The sequence below is a fragment of the Sinohyriopsis cumingii genome, chromosome 15 (assembly GCF_028554795.1).
Source record: "Sinohyriopsis cumingii isolate HCF-2022 chromosome 15, ASM2855479v2, whole genome shotgun sequence".
Taxonomy (NCBI): Eukaryota; Metazoa; Mollusca; class Bivalvia; order Unionida; family Unionidae; genus Sinohyriopsis; species Sinohyriopsis cumingii.
In genome coordinates, this window is record NC_142975.1 from 27,701,119 (window position 1) to 27,714,743 (window position 13,625).

Below are 13,625 nucleotides of genomic sequence, written 5' to 3' on the forward strand. Positions count from 1 at the left end.
CACAGCATATATTATTTACATTAACCTGATGCATCACAGCATATATTATTTACATAAACCTGATGCATCACAGCATATATTATTTACATTAACCTGATGCATCACAGCATATATTATTTACATTAACCTGATGCAATCACAGCATATATTATTTACATTAACCTGATGCAATCACACCATATATTATTTACATTAACCTGATGCAATCACAGCATATATTATTGACATTAACCAGATGCATCAAAGCATATATTATTTATATTAACCTGATGCATCAAAGCATGTATTTCATGTAGCACATGCATCATTGCAATCGTTTCAGAACTCATCATCATTGTACAAACTTTGTTCGTCATATACATCACTGATATCTTCAAAGAGTTCATGCTTCAGCATGTAATATGTATTTTTGTCATTGGTTAGCAACTGCTGACAAATCAATGAGAAAACGATGCTGAGAAAACTATAGGGATCCTTAGTGATCCACGCAAACATGTCTTGAAAGTTATCCCATGTGTGGTTGGCAGCACACCAGGTCCAGTGAATATTTCCAAGGCCGTGCATGTCGATACCATTAAACATCATCAGCATGTTACAATTGTCATGGTTCACTTTAGGCACATGTGGTTTCACCGAGTCAAACAGATTACATTGGTGTTTTTTGTGTTGATCTTGTGAAAATATTTGTGTCATTGACTTGGCTCTGAAGCATTACATCATCGTACTCTACAAGATTGTTTTTTGTTTGCATCCAAATCATCAATGATAGGTACTTCATTGATGGTGCAAAAGATATCAGTAGAAGTGATGGTGTATCTAGAGCTCAGACAGTGTTTACATGCAAATAATAATCTTAATATATATTCAACTATCATAGCTATGTAATATGTTGTTTATAAAAAAAAGGAAATTAGTAAGGTAGATCCAAGCTCTTACTCTCAATCATGGACAAAGGTCAATCACACAATACAAATTAAGTATACATAACATATAATCATGGATAAAAGCCAACACACAAATACAATACATATTAAATAAACGTAAGGCTATGCAGATTTTAAGCATTCATCCAGTAAACAAAACAAGGTAAAAATGAGATCATCAATATGAATACTTGTACTCTGCGATTTTTTTTCTAGGGTATGTTGTGTCCACTCTTCCACTTCCTTAAGTTCCATATTAACAATTATTATCAAGTGATCTTGAACTCATTGATCTGTTTCAGAATGTTGGAGAGCACTTATTTTAATCCATTTAATTTGTTTTCCAGGTAATAAGTATGTATTGATTGGCATGAAAACAACATATCATAAACACTGCCAGTGGGTGCTACATTTTCCTAACATTAATCACTAGAGATGACTGCCTTTTTTTATTTCCAAACACACCTTTTAAAGAAAGCTTATGAGTTATACTATTAATAATTAACACCTAATCGTGTTAACATTGGCAACATGCATCAGAACTATCTTTGACATGGCAAGTCAGTAATCAGCTAAATTTCCCGAAGGTAACTTAAACGTGTCTAAGAACTGAAAGTCTGTGGACTCCTGATATGTACAAACATTGCAATTAAAATGTAACTTAAGTTGAAATGTGAATATTTATTCCTTACTTGTCAAAACTTTGTTTAAATAGTCAATATTCACATCATCACATGTGCATAAGAAAATGTATGCCTGACCTTGACATTGACTACGAGATAAAATTAATAGATAACAGAAACTGTGGCAAGTTTTTTTGAAAAAGAATGTGGTACACATGTACCCTAAATAAAGGTACTGATATATGTATTTTGTGGCAAGATTGCAGGGTATAAAACTTGCAGAACATAAAGCATTAGGAACTGAACACTACCACTTGTTGGTAAAAAAGATCACACAGAGCTAGTATTTTATATATTTTACCCAGATGTCTGATGTTAAATAAAATTTCTTAGATCTCACTCTGAGTTTCTTTTACATCCCCATGGGCAAGTGCCTTACAAACTTGAGCTTGTGCAAGCCAGATTTGAACTTGACCTGAGAGTCAGGCAAGTGGATTTGTTAATCTCTGAATGTTCATTTAACTAAAAAATAATGCTTATACAAAATGGTTGTTGTTGTTGTTGTGGGGTTTAACGGCATTTTTCAGCACACGATAGGCTATACATGGCGGCCAGCATTAATGGTGGAGAAAGGATCCGGGAAAACCCCAGAAAGAACCACTGACCCACGAGAAGCTACTGGCAAGCTTTCTCACATATCCACATTGGCCGAATCAGAGACTCGAACCCATGCAGACAGAGATGAGATGGCAGTGATCTGTAACGGAGAGTGCTTTAGACCACTAGGCCACTTGGGGCCCCACTATACAGCTTGGTGTGGTATCTCCAATTTAATCTATTTTCACTGTGCTCTTGTCATGAGTTAAAAGTTAAGCATTTGCTTGTCTGAATTTTATTATGAATTAAGGCTAGAATCAAAAACATTTATCACAATCATATTGTTATCTAGAGGATGACTTCCCTTGATTTTATTACCTTGTGTGAGTGGATAGATAGAACATCAACAGAGGACTGAGCATAACTATTGAGAAGAAATAATACAATATGAGCCCCCTTAGACAAGAGAATAACAATTTAATCAATGTGTCAACTTCAGTTCAAACAAATTTACATTTACAGAATTTCAATAGCAGTGTTCTATTATTGATTCATTTCATCATGATAACGAGAGTGGTGAAATGAGCACAATGTCCACGCCTGATTTGCATCACTGAGTGCCACTTCCTGTCTTTGTCTCTGTGTATGCCACGTCTTCCCACCTTCACGTGTATATATGTTTGATCTTGATCTCTTATCCAGTCTTTCAGAGTGTTTCCCTGAATGACAAGGTTCTCACTCAGTCTCTATTTTGTATCACCTTCTTTATGTATATAAACTTCTCTCACTTTCCTTACTCAGATAGCGTAAACTAGCTATCCAAACACTGCATACATTCTGACATAAGGTGACCTTAACAGTTAATGGTCCTTACAAATTTAGACATGCAAGCCTGACCTAATTTGATGGGTCATCACCCTCGCTTCACAGCAAATGACCATACATTAGCATGTGAGCAGTGTATATAAACAAACATTCCCATATCTCTCTGCATACACTACCACATGACTACTTAGACATCCAACTTAGTTCCACTCAAGAAGATACATGCTATTGATTACTATCGCATAAGATTCACTAACTTCTAGCTCACGACAATCCCTAACCTACAAAATTATTTAAGCATTAAAAAAAAATCAAAATTAAATATGCAATTATTGTTAACTCACGATAATCAGTATCGTCCTAACAGACAAAGGAAATTAATTCATATAACCCTATGAAATCCTACACATCTGAAAATTTGGATTGCATACAGTCAGTTCTATCAATGAACTAGTAACTATAAAATTAAAGAAATAAATTGCACATCAACAGATTTCCATGAAATTGAATAAAGGATGCATGCTATGGGTCCTAGGCATGCCAAACACATTTGCATAAAACAAAACAAACAAAATAGAAAATTGCATGAAAAATTAAAATTGCATGCCTTAATGCTGTTCTTTCCAAGAAAATGTGCATCCTAGCACGAAAGGATTGTCTTTGCCTACAAGATAACCACCTGGTTCCCTTACTTATCTTAACGTGAAAAGAACTACTCTTTAGTTTTTCACTGGAGTCAGACAAGTCTTGCTTCTCTTGCAGGAAAATCTCAGACTGAGGAAATTCACCCAAAGTCGTTACCTAAAATTCAACATTTCTTCCAGGTGTATGCCTTAAGTTAAACTGAAGAGTTTTAATCAGCCATTCCTCATTTTTTTCACCCCAAGATAATTATTTCTTCCATCAGATTATGACAGTCTAGAATCTGAGAAATATGACACATACCAGCTTCCTTTTGTTAAATGACTATTCAACATGGCGTTCCCATTAAGTGGGTATGGTTGGCGTCTTAATGTTTACTTTCCAGGACAGCTTTGTGATGCCTGGGTCAATTCTTTATTAGCCATAGATGCTGGCTTCTCCCTCTCCCATGAAATTTGACAAACTAACATGGGAAAAGGCTGAAGTAACCCTTAACATAAAACCTTGCTGGCTTGACTGTAATATAATTTTAATGTACTATATGTTCGATTTTAATATTCAATAGTTACTCAGAATTCAACACATTACACATATATATATATATATATATATATATATATATATATATATATATATATATATATATATATGTGTGTATGTGTATGTGTATGTATGACTAGCAGTTTATCTGCTGTATAAATGTTTTTCAGGTGTCAAGAACTATGTTGCGTGGAAATACAAGATCTGTAACAGTGAGATGGGCAGCTTGGAACCCCTTTGCCCAGCCATCTGGCCCTCAGGTGTTTGTTGCTTTGCATGGTGGTCCCAGCCAGTCACCAGATGAAGAGTTTGTGTACAAAATGCCCAACACCAGCATGCAAGATGCACTATCCTCACAGATGGCAGGGGGTATCCTTTCCTTCATTTGGGGGTCTGCTGACCAGGTAATTACAACTTTCTGACAACAACAGAATTTTCCTTTCTGTTGTACCTTTATGTTAGTGAAAATTTACATTAAGCTGTTATATCATTATGAAACAATTCCTTTGAGCACTTTCTTAAACAAAAGTAGCAATTGCAACTGCTTAAGGTTTGAGTGCATTGGCTGCATGCATATTTTTTTTTAAAATTCATATTTCATTTTTGGTTAATTTGGGGGAAAAATTTAATTGGGAATTCATTTGCTATTTTTAGGATCCATTTTTATGGTTTTACAAGTTACATATTATTTTCCAGAAAAAAATTGTGTATATTCTACACAAAAATAGCACTTGAGGCATAAACATTGTTCATTGTGTATTTGAATATTGTTCATTGTGTATTTTAATGTTGTTCATTGTGTATTTAAATGTTGTTCATTGTGTATCTGAATGTTGTTCATTGTGTATTTAAATGTTGTTCATTGTATATTTGAATGTTGTTCATTTGTATTTGAATGTTGTTCATTGTGAATTTGAATGTTCATTGTGTATTTAAATGTTGTTCATTGTGTATTTGAATGTTGTTCATTGTGTATTTGAATGTTGTTCATTGTGAATTTGAATGATCATTGTGTATTTAAATGTTGTTTATTGTGTATTTAAATGTTGTTCATTGTGTATTTGAATGTTGTTCATTGTGTATTTGAATGTTGTTCATTGTGAATTTGAATGTTCATTGTGTATTTAAATGTTGTTCATTGTGTATTTGAATGTTGTTCAATGTGTATTTAAATGTTGTTCATTGTGTATTTGAATGTTGTTCATTGTGTTTTGAATGTTGTTCATTGTGTATTTGAATGTTGTTCATTTCTATTTAAATTTGTTTTTTGAAGCAATCACAAATATCAAGATAGTTACTTACTTATGAATTAAAGAATGCACTGCATTTTACATTGACTGTTTATAAGTTGAATACTTTATTACCTGTTATCTGATACAGGTTGTTACTAAAAGTTGCTATCAAGGAAACTACTGGGTATTTAATAGAAAAAATCAAATAAAAGAAACTGACTGACAGTAAACAAACAATCATTATGACTTAGGATGTGACTTTTTGTAGAAGTAAAACCAATGAATTTGTCATTGGAATGTTGTTGTTGTTGTAGGGTTTAATGCCATTTTTCAGCACACAATAGGCTATACATGATGGCCAGTATTAATGGTGGAGGAAGAACCCGGGAAAACTCAGGAAAGATACACCGACCCACAAGAAGCTACTAGCAAGCTTTCTCACATATCCACATTAGCCGAATCCGAGACTCGAACCCGCGCAGACAGAGGTGAGATGGCAGTGATCCATAACGGAGAGCGCTTTAGACCACTTGGCCACTCGGGGCCCCGTCATTGGAATGAAAACATATAAAGCAAATTGAATTATTATTATATCACCGATAACATGTAACAACATATTGTCACCAGTGATGGCTTGTGTGTAATACCGGCTATGCTTACTTATAAGTCGGGTTTAACTCCAAATTGTACAGACCCAGATCTGTTATCATATAATGTGCAAGCAGATTTGGGTCTAGTCAGTTTGTTAGGAGTAATCTGTAGAACAAGCAACATAGACCCTGATCTATTGGTGCATTATGTGATGGTTGATCATGGTCTATGTCTTTTGCAATTGGACTCTACTTATAAGTAATCATTGACAGTATTTGATTATTTGCTTGGTCTCTACATGATTTGTGTGTATTTGAATATAGACCTGAGTAATAACGAATGTAAATATTGACCTAAGCAATCACAAATGTAAATATTGACCCGAGGAATAACAAAAGTAAATATTGACCTGAACAATCACAGATGCAGATGTTGACCTGAGCAATCACAAATGTAAATACTGACCTAAGCAATCACAGATGCAAATATTGACCTGAGGAATAACAAATATAAATATTGACCTGAGCAATCACAAATGTAAATATTGACCTGAGCAATCACACATGTAAATATTGACCTGAACAATCACAAATGTAAATATTGACCTGAGCAATCACACATATAAACACTGACCTGAGCAATCACAAATGTAAATATTGACCTGAGGAATAACAACTGTAAATATTGACCTGAACAATCACAAATGTAAATATTGACCTGAACAATCACAAATGTAAATATTGACCTGAGCAATCATAGATGTAAATATTGACCTGAGCAATCACAAATGTAAATATTGACCTGAGCAATCACAAATGTAAATATTGACCTGAGCAATCACAGATGTAAATATTGATCTAAGCAATCACAAATGTAAACACTGACCTGAGCAATAAGACATTTTTTGCTCCGTTTGAAACTTAGATGTTTTTTTCAGATGTAATGATTAAAAACTCTACCAGATGTATGCATAAACTTGAACTGAGACTGAAACTCTCCAATTTAAAACTATTAGAGTCCTTTAATTTTAGGTGTATTTGTAACGAAATTGTATGTGAACCTTTAAATTTTAATATTTATAAATTGATGTTTTCCATATACATGTACTTTCTGTAGGATCTGATCACACAGACACACAGGTTTACCATTTATATCTTTTGTACTCCAGGATGGTCAGTTCATGCCAATGACTGGCAGTCAGCTTCAGCTAGGGCCTGGCTCAGTGCTGTCAATGAGGGATGTAATGAACACACCAGAGGGCAGTGAGATCTTTATGATGGAGAGTCAAAGCAGAAAGCCCCCTTCAGGCAGGCCAAGGTATTGGAAAATTGCTCATTTTCCATGCTCCTAATACTAGTTGAGAGGAATTCTTGAAAGCACCATTTAGGCAGGCTAAAGTATTGGAACATTGCTCATGTTTTTTATGCTCCCTGTTCTGGCTGAAAGAAATTCTTGATTTTATCATGTCTGTACATTCTTCTATACAGTCACCTGTTTGTGCAACAATCCATCCTTTTCAAGATGATTAGCAAGATTACACAAAAACTACCATATGCATGTAAGTCAAGTCCAACTACAAACTGCATTAACCCAGATCAGCTGTACAAAAATGAAATGGCATATCTTGGTCTATACAGTTTGTCAGCAGTAATCAGTAGACCCTGATCTGCTGTAAAATAATGCAATGGTAGGTGTATGGAGTTTGTCAGGACTAATCAGTAGAAGAAATAACACAGACTCAGATCTGCAAAATTAATATAATATTGATTTAACTTCAAATATCACTGGGGGCCCCGAGTGTCCGAGTGGTCTAAAGCGCTCTTCGTTACGGATCACTGCCATCTCACCTCTGTCTGCGGCGATTTGAGTCTAAGATTCAGCCAATGTGGGCATGTGAGAAAGCTTGCCAGTCGCTTCTCGTGGGTCGGTGGTTCTTTCCGGGGTTTTCCGGGTTCTTCCTCCACCATTAATACTGGCCGCCATGTATAGCCTATCGTGCTGAAAAATGGCGTTAAACCCCACAACAAAAATAATCAAATATCATTGCTGTTACTTAAAATGGAAAATCCTTTAAATGCCAGTTATCATCACAGGAACCCAGATTCCTTGGCCAACTGCAGCCAGGTGAGCAATCATAGGCCCATTTGGAATTTTTGATCCTAGTAGAAATTATTGATTTGAATGATATGTGTTATAGGGAATGAAGGAACAATTATTTCATTCAGTGCAGTCCTTTGCATATGTATAGAAACTTGCGTGTGTCGTTATGTGAAGCCTTGTTGTGATGTCATACATTATTAATGTCCCTGTGTATTCCTCCATTGCTTAAAGAAGCACTCATGTCTGTCAGTGCCCATTTGACTTAAGTTATGCTCACTTCTCTTAGACGTTGACCTTTTAAGGTGATGTGAAAGAGCTTTAAAAATCAAATGTTATTTTGGGTAAAATGGTTTATTTAGAAGAGCTTTTGACAATTGACCATTACATGCTGAATTAAAACATATCATAATAATTTATTCCGACTATAATTTGGGATCTAGTAGTATTTAATGCATATTTGGTCAGTTAATAACTTTCTGAAAATTTAAAATGTACTCCACAGTTTATCTTTCTGTTTCAGGCCTCCTGCAAGTGGTACCTCTGTGCTGGTGCCACAGTCTCAGCAGTCTCTGGAACAGAGTCTGTTACAACCCCAGATGATGCCACTCCAGTATGCCCAGGTTAACTACAATCAACAGCTCTATGTCCCCATGCAACAGGGACCAGTTGGCATGTACTCAATGCAGGTCAGTTGCTCTGCATGTTTGTGTTGATAGAATCATATAGGTAAACCTGGAATTGAAAACAAATCTTGAGCACTTATTTGCCACACTGAGGTGACATCAAGCTTTTATTACAGGATAGTTTGGTGCTGGCATCACAAAAGTTAAGGTATGCACACATCATTTGAGTTGATGCACTGCATTATTCAAATGAGTTAAATAATGTAACCTACTGTACATACTCAAGTAAAACCACATACTGCACACACACACCACTCTGTTGGCCTAGTGGTAAGAGTGTCCGCCTTAGATGCGGGAGGTCGTGGGTTCGATCCCTGGCCAAGTCATACCAGAGACTTACAAAAATGGTACTAACAGCTGCCTCGCTTGGCACTCTGCATTAAGAGGTTAGTGTTAGTACTGGTTGGCCTGGTGTCAGGATAATGTGACTGTGTGGGACATCATGGTACATGTCTACGGCATGATGCCTCAGTGCTAGATATCACTATAAACTGCCAAACTGCAGACACCGTAGTGATCTGACTGAAAAATTGTTAAAGCTACATTAAAAATCCAAAACACATACACACACAGACTGCACAGAACCAGATCCACTGTTGCATAAAGTGCCAGCAGATCAGGGTCTTGCAGTTTGTTAGGTGTAATCAGTAGAACAAACAACATAGACCCAGATCTGCTGGCACATTATGTTATGGCAGATCGTGGTCTGTGTAGTTTCCAGTTGGATTTCACTTATAATTGAGTATATACTGTATATGTCCTGTTCAGTGACAGTCGCTATTTTTTAAAAAATTTTTTTTGCATGGGTCCTGGTCTTTAACACTGGTGTCAAAGTTCATAGGTGATTTTTTTAAATACAAAATTTTTGTTCCTTCAGGTTGACCTTAAATGAAACCTTGGACTAGTACTAATGGCCCAAAAGTAATATTTTCTCTTAGCCAGTAAAACATAAGTGGGTTTATTTACTTCACCTGAAAATTTGTTATGATGCATTTCCAGTACAACTCAATTTTCAATAGTAAAACCATAGTAACATCTTCAAGAGTGTCATATCAGTCCTTTTTATCAAGTACTGTACTTTTCTTGTCATTGACAGATAAAATGGGTGGAGTTATATGGTTTAGCTGTATCTTTCAGTTGTGACTTTATTAAATAACTGTTAAGAAAAAAATCATATCGAGGTATTATACATTAAATAAATAATTAAAAATTATGTGTCCTTTAATGTTTCCTTTCAGTAAAATATTTCTTTGTGAAAATATATTTTGTTTTTACTGTGAAAAACTGGATTTATTATTGGTATAAACAAAAGTAATAAAATATTTCAAACTCCAGACTGTACTGCCAATATACAGTATTACTAATATACAGTATTACCAGTATACTGTTCTATCAATATACAGTATTACCAATACACTGTTCTATCAATATACAGTATTACCAATATACTGTTCTATCAATGTACAATATTACCATTATACTGCTCTATCAATGTATACTGTTCTATCAATGTACAGTATTACCAATATACTGTTCTATCAATATACAGTATTACCAATATACTGTTCTATAAATATACAGTATTACTGATATACTATATCACCAATATAAAGTACAGTAAAACCTGTTGTGTGAGATCACTTCTTTTGTCAACAAGAAGCAGTCTCTCACGATAGCTGGTCTCATAAAAGGTTTGTGCAAGATTACTTTAAAGGTAGAATGCAGCTGGTTCAATAAGGGAAAATGATTGCTGTACATACATTTCATTTGTTATTCATAGTTCTTGTCAAAATATTGCAATCATTTAATCTCAAAATAATTTGTATAGCAATAAACATATGAATCTATCATAAAACATTTACAATTATATTTGAAGATCATGTGTACTTGTAGGTTTGCATATGAATTGCAAAATTAGTTAAGTAATATTTATTTATCCCGTCTGTAGGTTAACTTGACATGTTCATAAATGTTTGACTCACTGCAAATGTAGCATAAGAACTGCAGAGTCAGCTTTGATAACACTACTGATCCTGTGTATGAATTTGTTGCTTTGATCAGGCTTTAGGTAAAGTTGGAATATAATATATATCAATGAATGAAATCAAATGACAGAATTAACCTATCCAGAAGAAAATAATCTTATTTAAAGACAAAACCAAAATGCCTAATTCACTGCTGACATAAGGAGATTAACTCGATAACTGGCGTGCACTACACTGAGCATCAGAAGACTTATTGTGGGTTTTAATAATGACATTATCAACAAATCAACAACCAACACAAACCTTTACAACGACAATCAAATCTGGAAAACAATGATCACTTATTAAGGACAAAGGCAAGAAACCTCATTCACCCCAGCCGTTATGGATCGACTCTAGAAACAAACAATCTATTCGACTGCTACAATGAAGCCTTTCAAAGGAGTTATCACAATATATAGTATTACCAATGTACTGAAAATATACAGTATTACCACTGTACAGACAATATACAGTATTACCAATGTACTCACAATATACAGTATTACCAATGTACGGACAACATACAGTACTACCAATTTACTCACAATATACAGTATTAACAATTTACTCACAATATACAGTATTAACAATGTACGGACAATATACAGTATTACCAGTGTACAGACATTATACACTATTACCAATGTACTCGCAATATACAGTATTACCAATGTACTCACAATGTACAGTATTACTAATGTACTGAACATATACAGTATTACTGATGTACTCACAATATTCAGTATTACCAATGTAATTATACCATTATTATTACCATTATCATTATATATTGTTAAGATCTTTTATGAGTTTAAAAATGAGTAAGATCCATCCACACATACTAACGAGGTGAGCTTGTTACCCCTATGAAAGCCATATTTATGATTCAGTTTTGGTAGAACATGAACATGACATATATTACAATTCAGCAGATGTGACTATCTAAGGACACAGTGTCAGCATAATCATTGTATTACCATACTAAATATTACATATTTGATTACAGAGTGGACAGATGATGCCTCGTGATCTTCAGGAGTTGCCATACCAACCAACTCATACACCCATCGTCACTACAGTGCCACAGCCTAAAAGGTTAGTGAAGTAAAAATCTGATTTAATGATATAACTCTAATAAGGTTTGTGGATTAAAAGAAAATTGATTTCTTCATTGCTTTATGCCTAATGTATTATTAGAAAGTTTAAAATGTTCATGCATCATGCACGTAAAGTAGGTTAGTCTGACCTACTTGTCATGCTCTAATGATAGTTTCAAGGATTTTGTTTAATATGTCATTACTTCATTTACATGGTTCAGTTGATACGAAAAGGAGATTCATGTTACCTTTTTTCATTTTCCTTAAACTGAAGGCTAACCTTATCCATGCGAAGACAGATGTTCCTATTTTGTGATGACCTGAATATGGTAGGCTATGGACTTCTGGTAGCTGTTTTTCATTTCATTATTTTTTGTTCTTTTTCTTTATTGATACCCGTTACAGTTTTATTCTCATGTAATGTATCATCATGTACTCCAAACAGAGGTTCTCTTGTAATGTATCTTCATGTACTCCAAACAGAGGCTGTCATGTAATGTATCTTCATGTACTCCAAACAGAGGTTCAGGGTTGTCTCGAGCAGCATATGCCAAGCTGTATTCTGTTGGATTTCCACCAATTCTTGATCGTAATGGACAGCCTCCAGAGGTGATAGATCCCGGTACAGAGGTGCAGCCAAACACCACACGTGAGATGAATGATCCACTTCAATGTAATGAGATTGTTTTCCAGTTCCTTGCCATGTCCAGGTAAAACTAATGAAAAAATCTCATTTAGGGACATGCTTTGTACTTTGCAGTTAACACAATAACTCTGTGTGTATATGTAGTATTTGTATTTTTATTGTAGCTTTAACAATGTTTCAGTCATATCGCTACAATGTCTGCATTGTGGCAGTTTATAGTGATGCCTGGCACTGGTGCATCATGTGGCAAACATGTACCATGATGTCCCACCCTGCCACATTATCCTGACACCATGTCAAAAAGTCCTAACACTAACCTCTTAATGCTGAGTGCCTAGTGAGGCAGCTGTTAGTACCATTTTTATAAGTCTTTGGTGTGACTCAGCTGGGGTTTGAACCCGTGGCCTCCTGCAGCTGAATCAGACATTCTAACCACTTAGGCCACCGGAGTGGTCTAACACAATAACTAATGCTGATTAGTTGATTTAGTCAGGCATTGCTCACTTTCATCGAATTGACCAATTAATTGATTAGTATCTCTGTAATTTGCCTGAAAATCAATTCTATACCAATCCCACTATTTTGGACTTGAGGCCATTAGAAACATAGCCTCATTTTGTCAAGACATCATGTAAAAAAAATTAAAGGTTAGTAATTCATCATCAATCAGTCAGAAGAAATTGATGGTATTTTATATACTTTCAGTGCTACCAATATCTGGTCTCACTTAAAAAGAAAGTCATCGAGAATATAGTTAATATTTTAATGTATGTTTATTGTCCATTGTTTTATTTATATAAACAAAATATATGATATTAAATTTGGTCTGTCCAACCTTCTGTCCATGTGTTCTTCCTTCAGGCCTGTTTTTGTTTCCTCACAAAAACTCCCATAATTGATATTCCATATCAACTAAATTTGGACTGCAACTTGATAATGATGATTCCTTGGGTGATTTTTTTCAGCATTCTATATTTATTTAGTCGAGTACTAGCCCCTGATTGTCAGACAAACCCGCTTTAAGTAAACTATATTCAGCTTGCTATTGATGTCACCTTGGGTGAGTTTATTTATCAGCTTTCTGTGTCATTATTTAATG

The 13,625-nt window shown here is 34.8% G+C and overlaps 1 protein-coding gene across 2 annotated transcripts in view; it reads left to right on the forward strand.

The window, feature by feature from the left end:
• LOC149781457 (nephrocystin-4-like) overlaps positions 1–13,625 on the forward strand; it is a 95,974-nt gene that overhangs the window by 33,033 nt on the left and 49,316 nt on the right. For both annotated transcript variants that reach the window (XM_089935544.1, XM_089935545.1), the window contains exons 9-13: positions 4,321–4,554; positions 7,142–7,290; positions 8,594–8,759; positions 11,790–11,878; positions 12,402–12,590. In XM_089935544.1, the coding sequence (XP_089791670.1) occupies positions 4,321–4,554; positions 7,142–7,290; positions 8,594–8,759; positions 11,790–11,878; positions 12,402–12,590 (827 nt within the window). The remainder of the gene's footprint in view (positions 1–4,320; positions 4,555–7,141; positions 7,291–8,593; positions 8,760–11,789; positions 11,879–12,401; positions 12,591–13,625) is intronic.